Raw genomic sequence first — 9,778 nt, forward strand, 5'->3', positions numbered from 1 at the left:
GTACTGTAAATGGAATTTTTTTTCATAGTCTCCTCTTCAGATTGTTTATTACCAGTGTATAGAAACACCACTGATTTTCGCATGGTGACCTTGTACCCCACCACTTTGCTGAATTCATTTATTAGCTCTAGTAGATTTGTTGTGGATTTTCCAGGATTTTCTATATATAAAATTTTATTTCCTTTCAAATTTGGATTCCTTTTAATTCTTTTTCTTGCCTAATTGCTTTGACTAGAACTTCCAGGGCAATATTGAATAACAGTAGTAACAGGTGACATCCTTGTCTTGTTCCTGATCTTAGAGGGAAAGTTTTCAGTCTTTCAGTATTGAATATGGTGTTAGCTGTGGATTTTTCATATATGCCCTTTATCATGTTGAAGAAGTTTCCTTCTGTTCCTAGTTTCCTAAGCATTTTCCTCAAGGAGGAGTGTTGGATTTTGTCAAATGCTTTTTCTGCATCAATTGAGATAATCATATGTTTTTCTCCCTTCATTCTATTAATAGAATATATGACATTAATTGATCTTATGTTGAACCAACTTTGTATTCCTGGAATAAATCCCATTTGATCATGTTGTATAATTCTTTTAATGTGAGGTGGGATTAGATTTGCTGTTATTTTGTTAAAGATTTTTGCATCTACATTCCTAAGAGATATTGATCTGTAATTTTCTTTTCTTGTGATTTCCTTTATCTTGCTTTATTATTGGAGTGATGTTGGTCTCATCAAATGAGTAAGAAAGTGTCCCCTTCTCTTCACTTTTTGAAAAAGTTTGAGCAGGATTTGTGTTAATTCTTTAAATGTGTGGTTAAATTCACCAGTGAAGCCATCTGCTCCTGGATTTTCTTCGTAGGGAGGTTTTTTGTTATTGATTCAATCTCTTTACTAGTTATTGGTATGTTGAGATTTTCTGTTTCTATTTGATTCAGTGTATGTGTTTCTAGGAATTTGTCCATTTCATCTAAGTTATCCAACTTGTGATATACAATTGTTCACAGTATCCTCTTATAATCCTTTTTATTTCTGTGGGGTAGCTACTAATATTCCCCTCCCTCCTTTCATTTCTGATTTCGGTTATTTGCGGCTCTCTCTTTTGCTTTGTCAATCTACCTAAAGATTTGTCAGTTCTGTTGAGCTTTTCAAAGATCCAAGTTTTGGTTTTGTTGACTCTCTCTATTGTTTTTTTAATTCTCTGTTTCATTTATCTCCAATCTGATCTTCCTTCTTACTTTGGATATAGTTTTTTCTTCTTTTCTAGTTCTTCCAGGTGTGAGAAACTCTGATTGGGTCTCTAATTTGAGATCTTTCTTCTTTTTTAGTGTGAGCATTTAGAGCTGTAAATTTCCCTCTCAAAAAAAAAAAAAAAAAGAGAAAAATCCCTCTCAGCATGGCCTTTGCTGAATCCCATAAGTTTTGGTATGCTGTTTTCATTTTCATTTGTTTCAAGATGTTTCCTAATTTCCCTTGTGATTACTTTGACCTACTGGTTGTTTAAGAATGTATTGTTTAATTTGCAAATATTTGTGAATTTTCTAGTTCTCTGCTGTAGATTTCTAGCTTCAATACATTTTGGCCAGAGAAGATGCATTTTATGATTTCATATCTTTAAATTTATTGAGAGTGACTATTTTAATTTCTTAGGTTGCTTAAGCAAATACCATGAAATGGGTCATGTTAAACAATGAACATTATTTACTCATAGTTTTGAGGCTGGGAAAACATCCAAGTCAAGGCATCAAGACAGTGAATGCTTTCTCCTCAAAGACTGGGACGTCCTGGGGCTGGCTGCCGGTGATCCTTGGTTCCTCTGTCACATGGCAAGGCACATGGTGGCTTCTGGTCTCTTCCTTCTCTTTGGGGTTCTATTTCAGCTTCTTGCTTCCTGTGGCTTCATTTTTCTCTCTCTTTTCTGAATTATTCTGCTTATATAGGACTCCAGTAGTACAGCTAAGACCCATCCTGGGTGTGCTGGCTGCATACCTTACCTGAAGTAGCCTCATCAAAAGGTCCCACTTAGAAGGGTTCACACCCACAGGAATGGATTAGACAATGTTTTCCTGAGGTCCTTTCAAACCACAACAGCGACTACAGTTATTTGATAAGTCTCTGCTTGTGATCCCACAAAACATCCCATTCCCCCTTCCCTATAAATCAGAGCTGGAATTTTAGCATTCTGTTAGGAAAGTGGGCCCTCCCGTCCTCAGTGGGCCCTCCTGCGTGCATGGTGGCGTGTGAGCTCCTCTGCTCTCTCTAGTTTTCATCAGTCTGATGCTGCTGCTTAAATTGCCTAGAAATTCCTTGTTTTCTGCCCATATGTGGCACTTTCCCTTTTTCTCAATCCGGCTATTCATTCTCTCCATGAGTATTTTCTGAGTGCCTCATCATGCTTTGCACAGGATTATAGTGATGACTGAGGGCACAGCCTCTGGCCTCATGGAGCTTATAGTTCAGCAAAGAAGGGATCTTAAATAACAGCCAAAAGAATATGTGGCCACAGCTTGAGAAAAATAGAAGGTGCTTAGGATTGGAGGGGGAGGGTGGGCTTCCCAAACAAGTGATGTTTTAGCCACAAGTTATCTGAGGAGAAGGGATAGGCATGTGGAGAACAGAGAGAGGAACCTGCCCTCGGTGAAGGCTGAACAGGCTGTCAGAAGACTAGGGTGGCTACAGCATGGGAGAGTTGGGGCGAGGCACAGCACAGGAGGAGAGGCAGCCCCTTCCTCTGAATTGGCCGCTCCACGAAAGGCTCTACACAGTGAACAAGACAAATGAGGGCTGTACCTGAAATAGATTATTTTTTAAATGGTTTTATTGAGGTATAATTTATATGCCATGAAATTCGCCTCTTTTAAGTATCTAATTCAGTGATCTTTAGTAAATTCACCAAGGTGTGCAACCACCACCATAACCCAATTTTAGAACATTTCAGAAGCCCACTGTGATCCTTTGTGCCTGTGTGTGGTTACTCTCCACCTGCAGCCCCAGGAAACCACTAACTTATTTTCTGTGTATAGGTTTTCCTAGTCTAGCCATTTCCTATAAATGCAGCCAGAGACCATGTGGGCCTTTGTAGCTGGCCTTCAAGGGTCATCCATGTTGTCGCATGTATGAGGACTTCATTCCTTTTTATAGCTGAATAATATGCCATTGTATGGATAGACCACCTTCGGTTTATTCATTCATCAGTTGGTTGTTTTCCATGATTTGATTATTGTGGATAATGCCGCTGTAAACATTTGCATACAAGTCTTTGAACGAACATACGTTTTCATTTCTCTTGAATAGATGGTGGAATTTCTGGGTCATGTGGTTAAAATTACAGGAAACCTTTAAAGAAACAGCCAAACTATTTTCCAATGTATCTGTGGCATTTTACATTCCCACCAGCAGTATAGAAGGGTTTCTGTTTTTGTGAGGTTTACTCTTATTTTTACATAGTTATTGCAACATAATGACATTGCAGGAAAAAAGAGAAGAAATGGCAAGTTGGGTCTTATATCATAATTTGGAATGTATACTGATCTGAAGTACACTTTCCCTTCTAGGCCTTGTGGCTGGAACAAATATGCCTTTTTCAGAGGTTGTGAAATTAGCCCCAAACCCCAGGTTGGCTGCTACGCCAGCCCCAGGAGCTGCTCAGGTGAGAGACCAAGTATTTTCTTTGTGAGAGTCAACTAGGTTTCTTTTCCAAAAAGCTTACGTTTTTGTCATCTGTGTGTTAATCTTGGTGGATCTGGGCCGTTCTTCACTGCCCTATGCCTCAGGTAGACCCTTCAATGGCACCAGGTTACAGAAGCCATGGAAGATTCTGCCACTTAAGCACAAGACCTGCCAGGTTTCTGCCACTCACATCTCAAGACTGGGAGTTGTGCCGTACCTGCGAAGGCAGACTCCATGGTCTCAGGCTGGGTTCTCTGGAAAGCAGATTCTGAGATGTCCATTACGACATGGGTGGGGAGCAACGGTGAGCCACGTTGCAATCTTAGTGGAGCCCTCTTCCTATCCTCCAGGGAGTTCAGAAGCTGAGCAACCCTTTAGAGTTTTACCCAATCAGGGTGAGAGGCTGGACCCTGATACCGCTTGTTAATCACTGATGCCACGTGGAACTCCCCTTGGTGGGGGAGGCCGCTCTCTGTAGCCAAAGCAGTGCCCAAATGGCTGGCAGCTGAGGACTGTCACCAGCGCTCCCAGCAGCTGGGAGAGTAGGTTCTTCATTCCCAGCAAGGAATCCGGGTGGTGCATACGTTGTCCGCCACACCCCTGTTCCTGTTCGCTGAAGGCGCTGCAGTCGGGGAGCAGAGGTGAATGCATCTTTTCAGGGACTGCAAAGGAGCGAAGATTTCCCCTTCTTGTAAGCTGACAAGTGAGCCTGTCACTAATGGATCAATGCTAGCAGAAGACACGGGATTCCTGGGTCAGAGACAAAGTACTTTGTTACCCATGGCACAGCAGACAGCACGAGCCTCGTGCTTTTGTTGGTTCCTCTTGGCTCCCACGTCCCCTGGGGATGATGCGAAGTGGGCCCGGGTGGAAGCGATGTACACAATGTGTCTGTCACAGCTGAGGACCCTGAGCTTAGAAAACCCCCAGTCTTAGAAGGAGATGCGAGCAAACCTGCCCCACCTTTGCCCCGGAAGAAACATCTTTTCTATCCTGCACGGCAAACAAATCTGCCCTCTGCCCCAGAGGGAGACACTGTCACTGTCACTATCTTCCAAGATGTTTGTTTGTTTGTTTGTTTGTTTGTTTTTTAGGTACTGGGTTCTGGGGATTGAACCTGAGACCTTGTATGTGGGAAGCCAGCACTCAACCACTGTGCCACTTCAGCTTCCCTGAGTTGGTTTTTTTGTTTGTTTTGCTTGTTTGTTTTTGTTTTTTTTCAGGAGGCACCAGGAATCAAACCTGGGACCTCCCATGTGGGATGCGGGTGCTCAACCGCTTGAGCCACATCTGGTCCCAATAATATAGCTTTTAATTACATATTGCTTAATATATCAAACAAAAATTGTCATTCCAGCATGTAATCATTATGAAATCTATTAGTGAAATATTTTACCTTTTTTTTAAATGAAGGCTTTAAAATCTAGCCCATCAGGAGTTTCTTGTACTATATTTTTTAATATTCAATTTTGAAATAATTAGCAATTCACAGGAAGTTACAAAGAATAGTACAGAAAGACCACATATACCCTCATCCAATTTTCCCAAAGGTAAGATCCTAACTTAGAATACCTCAAAACCAGGAGACTCACTTTGGTACAATTCACAGAACTTACTCAGATTTCACCCGTTTTACGTGTTCTCATTTGTGTGTGTAGTTACTTTTATGCAGTTTTATCACGTGTGCAGATTCCTGTAACTGCCACCACAAAACAGAACTGTTCCATCACCACAAAGATCCCTTAGAGTGCCCCCTGGATAGACACACACCCCTTCCCAACCTTTGGCAGCACCTGTTCTCCATCTCTAAATTTAGTCATTTCAAGAATGTTACATAAAATGTAATCATACCATATGGAACATTTTTGAATTGGCTTTTTTTGCTCAGCATAATTCCCATGAGAGCTGCCAAGTTGTGTCTATCAGTAGTTTTTAATCTTTCTCTTGCTAAGGAGTGTTCCGTGGTGTGGATGTACCACAGAGCTCGGTTTTGACTTAGCTGCATTTCAGGTGCTCGACAGGCACACCTGACTTATGGCCCTCCTGTTGCATGGTGCAGATCCGGATGTTCTCCAAGTGGGAATCGTGTCTGCAGCTGTTCCGAATGTCATGTACTCACCTCCTTTATTCATCGTCATAATCCGGGTGCCCTTGGGTTGAGAGTCCTTTCATACTTATTATCAAAGAGAGAAATACTAGTCTCTTTGACTAGTAGTAGACTGCCACTTAGTCATCTGGTCAACCCTCGTTGCAAGAAAAGCTACGCTGTGTCTGGCTCTTTCGCCCTCTCTAGAAGGAGGCCAGCAGTGAAGCTGGTAGTAGCAGAAAGCTTTGGTAGCAAACAATGACATCCACCTCATTGTAGGAAGCAAATACCCTGTGTGAACCACTCCTCTCCCTGCCTTGCCATGACATGGGGCCCAAATGTAACCTCAGAATTCTTCTCAACCCTGGCCTGCCATCAGTGCCAGTCTTTGATTGTTGGCAGAAGAGACTATTTCAGAGTGGATTTGTGGAGTGGACGGTGAACTCCTTGAGGGTCTGTTTTCTCTCTGTGACACTTACAGCAGTTCTTGTGCTGAAATGGAAAAGCAAGCGGTAACAGTGCTTTCTCCCTCAACTCAGCCGGACATTGCACTTTCCTCCACTGAGAGGAAATGAAAGCTCCTTTACCTTTGTTCTCCTACTCCTTAATCCTCAGACAGGCTGGGACAGCCTCAAGGCTGCTCCTGGGCCTCTTTTTAAAGCACCACCGCCGCTTATCCTTTGCTTTGTTTTATCCAGGGCTATCTTATTCAAAAGATTTCAAAGCACTCCATAGATTAATGTTGCAGGGTAGAACTAGATAGCAGCCATATCCGCCTTTGAAGGAGCAGAGGGATTTGTTTCCCTAAGCCCTTCCGCACAGCTCCAACTGACTGTGGACCTGCAAGCCAGCAGGGTCCTTCTCAGGCTCTGACCATCAGTGAGCCCTTCCTGAGCCTTCAGCTGCACTGAGACGAGCCCTGTCTTCATCAGGTACTGAAGTGCTTGCCTTTGGAGTTCAGCCACACTGAGAAGGCATGAGATGGTCGCAAGTGGTGCCTACTTGTGAGTCCCATCACGGGGAAGGAAGTCAGGACTCCTTGGTCTTAAAGCATTGCTTGTTTTTTATAGGACATGATCACCTGAAGTGGGTCTAAACTTCTCAGGCTAGACTTACAGAGTCAAAGGAAAATTGCTTTTAAAAAAATAACAAAGAAGAGGAAGAATGTGGGGCTGTGTATTATCCTTTCTCCTTTATTGTTTTGTGTGTGTGTTTCAGTTTTTTATACAGCGCATTATATAATTACAACAAAAATATTTTTATTCTTAAAGAACACACATTATTTTTACTGTATAACATGCTGTCTGTGAATGAACCAAGGTTAACTTACCATTCCCCATGTCTTAGAGCAGTTGTTATAATTAACCCTGTGTGGATAAAGGCTCACAAACCCTTCCCTGTTCTGCATGAGAATATGACCTTTGGGTAACTTTGCAGCTCTTTTCCTGGACACCTGATAAAAATGGAATGTCCATGGTATTACTAGGCAATATTGCATAGCTAAAATGGCCTTTGATTGGGAAACTGCGGTTGGACTGAAAAAACTGTAAATAACTGGGGAAGTCATACTAAGGGCTTCCTGAGGGCAGACTCACAATGAACACGTCTGTTTATGTTACAAGAGAGAGTGGTCCTGCAGGCGAGAGTTTTCCAAGCCGGCCTGGTCCTTGCATCTTTTGATGTGCATCGTCTGCACTTGAGCATAGAGAGGAAGATTGGGGCAGGGATGGGGAGAGCCCCGTGCTGCAGCTGATTATGTGCCACTGCGTGCCCGGGCAGCCCGTCCACCAGCTGGCTGTTGTCTGGAGTGGACCCAAGAGTGCAGGTGGCTGTGGTGGTCTCGGGAGCCTGAGTGGCATTGCACTGCCTTTGGGAGTATTTCATTAGGGGCACTTCTCAGAAGTAGACCATGTGGACGTCTGTAAGCACCTTAACACAGGCATAGAGGCAAACTGGTTTCCAGAGGATGCACCACCAGCTGTGCCATGAACAGCCCATGTCCAGGGACCCTGTCAGGATTTTTTAAGCAGTTTTATTTAGATATATTCACAACCCATACAATCCATTCCAAGGTGTACAATCAGTGGCTTTTAGTATAATCACAGTGTTCTGCGTTCATCACTACAAAAATTTTAGAACAATTTCATTACTCCAAAACGAAAAACTTTTGTAGATGTGATAACAAAAATTGGTTCTTGTCATAATTTGCATTTAAGGAAAAATAGGTCTGAGAACTACTGGCATTTTCTCTTTTGTGGATTGATTCTTCCTTTCTTTTGCACAGAAAAAAACCCACAAAAAACCGACAAATAAATTGCCTGTAAAAATGTTAAATCTCAAGCCACAAAGAGCTGTAAGGGGTCTCCCTGCCCTCCTTTACCCCCCACCCCCAATTCTAAACTGCTCTTTCTGCTCCTGCAGGTCTACGAGGCTCTCCTCCCAAAGTATGCCAAGCTCGAGCAGAGAATCCTGTCCCAGGTCCAGGGGCCTCCAGAGTGAATTCCGCAGACCAGGCGCCCTGCAGCTCCTGCCTGCCCACTGGGGGGTGCGGCCCTGTCCCGAGCAGCCCAGCCTGCCCATGCTGACTCCTGGCGTGCTCCAGCCCTCACCAGGACCACCTTAACCCTAGCCTAAGACACATTCCTGAAGATGGGTGGGCTGCCCGTGCCCCAGGCCAGGAAAGCATCTCTCTTTTCCTGTCTTTGATCCTAGAAGCCAAGATAATGCTGAATGTAGGAAGTGTCCAGCAATGAATGTGACTTTCCCTTTCAAAGGCAGAATTAAAGCTAAGTCAGGGACCTAAATTGGCAGAATGGAAGGGACAGCCCTCCCTCACACGCAGACCCCAGCCCATCCCCTTCCTCAACCCTGACTCTGGCCACCCCTGTCCTGCACCCTGACCCCCGCCCTTCTCTGCCACCCTGGCCCTTCAGCTATTTCCTTCTTCCTCTTTTCCAGCTATTGGAAATGCCCTCCCTGTCTCCTTCCATGTCTGCCCCATTCACACCATCCTCTCTTCCTCCCCACCCACTTGGGATAACTCACCACCGTGTGCCCAAAAAACCTGATAGGCCTAATAGGCCTGCCTCCCACGGGCTCCTTCCGTGCTGCCTGAAGGCCACCGGTTCCTGAACACGCCAGATACTACAACACGGAGGTATCGCTCCTGCCACCCTCCCTCTCTCCCCGTCTCCTTGCAACTTACTTGTTGAGGAATTTCCCAGATTGTGGATTTTGCTGATTCTAGTCCTGTGGGATCATTTAACATATTCTTTCTTTCTGTATTTCCTGTAAATTGTTCGTTTGATCTAGAACAGGACTTCTCAACCTCAGCACTGCTGACACTTTGTGCTGGGCAATTTTTTGTTGTGGGGCTGGCTTTTCCATTGTGAGATGTTCAGCAGTATCCCTGACCTCGGCCACTGGATGCCAGTATCACTCCCCTCCAAGTTGTGATGATCAAAGATCTCTCCAGGCATTGCCAAGTATCTCCTGGAGGGCAAAATCATCCCTGGTGAGAAACACTGACCTGAAGGCTTAATTGGATTCATACGTAGTTCTTTTTTCTCTTTTTTTCAAGACTTCATAGACAGCATGGGCTCTTACATTAGGAGGCACAAAATGTCTGGGCTCTTTTGTTTGTTTGTTTTTCTTTTTCATTATGTTTAATGCCTAGATCCATTAGTTCATTAGGGACCCAATTTGTCATTCCTCATCATTTATTAGCTGGGATTCTTCTATATGAGACACATCCCACCCCCTCAACTTTCTGATAGTATTCATATAGGAAGGGCAGAATAAATGGCTTTCTGTTTTAATCCATTGTGATAATTATTCTTACTGTAGCCTTTTTCATAGCCATTTCTCCAACTTTTCTTCTGCTTTTCTGATCTCTCATTCATTCTTTATTCATGGAAACATCTGTCTGTCTATTCCTTAATTGTTGCTGGGCCCCAAGTTTGTGCCCATCTCCCTTCTTGCTCCCCACCCCCAACCCCAATTCTGCCTTCTTATTGGGTGATTTCATCTGT

At 43.7% G+C, this 9,778-nt stretch overlaps 1 protein-coding gene across 8 annotated transcripts in view; it reads left to right on the forward strand.

Annotated features, from left to right (window-relative positions):
• The window catches only part of XYLB (xylulokinase), a 55,456-nt gene extending 45,891 nt beyond the window's left edge, over positions 1-9,565 (forward strand). For 6 of the 8 annotated variants that reach the window (XR_009183653.2, XM_058288774.2, XM_058288776.1 and 3 more), the window contains 2 exons: positions 3,547-3,641; positions 8,169-9,565. Coding sequence is in view for 7 of the 8 variants with exons in the window: in XM_058288774.2 (XP_058144757.1) it covers positions 3,547-3,641; positions 8,169-8,246 (173 nt within the window). In the remaining variant the exon portion in view is untranslated. The remainder of the gene's footprint in view (positions 1-3,546; positions 3,642-8,168) is intronic. The other 2 variants (XM_071211979.1, XM_071211978.1) reach the window with 1 other exon arrangement.
• Positions 9,566-9,778: the final 213 nt, after the last annotated feature.

The sequence above is a fragment of the Dasypus novemcinctus genome, chromosome 26 (assembly GCF_030445035.2).
Source record: "Dasypus novemcinctus isolate mDasNov1 chromosome 26, mDasNov1.1.hap2, whole genome shotgun sequence".
NCBI lineage: Eukaryota > Metazoa > Chordata > Mammalia > Cingulata > Dasypodidae > Dasypus > Dasypus novemcinctus.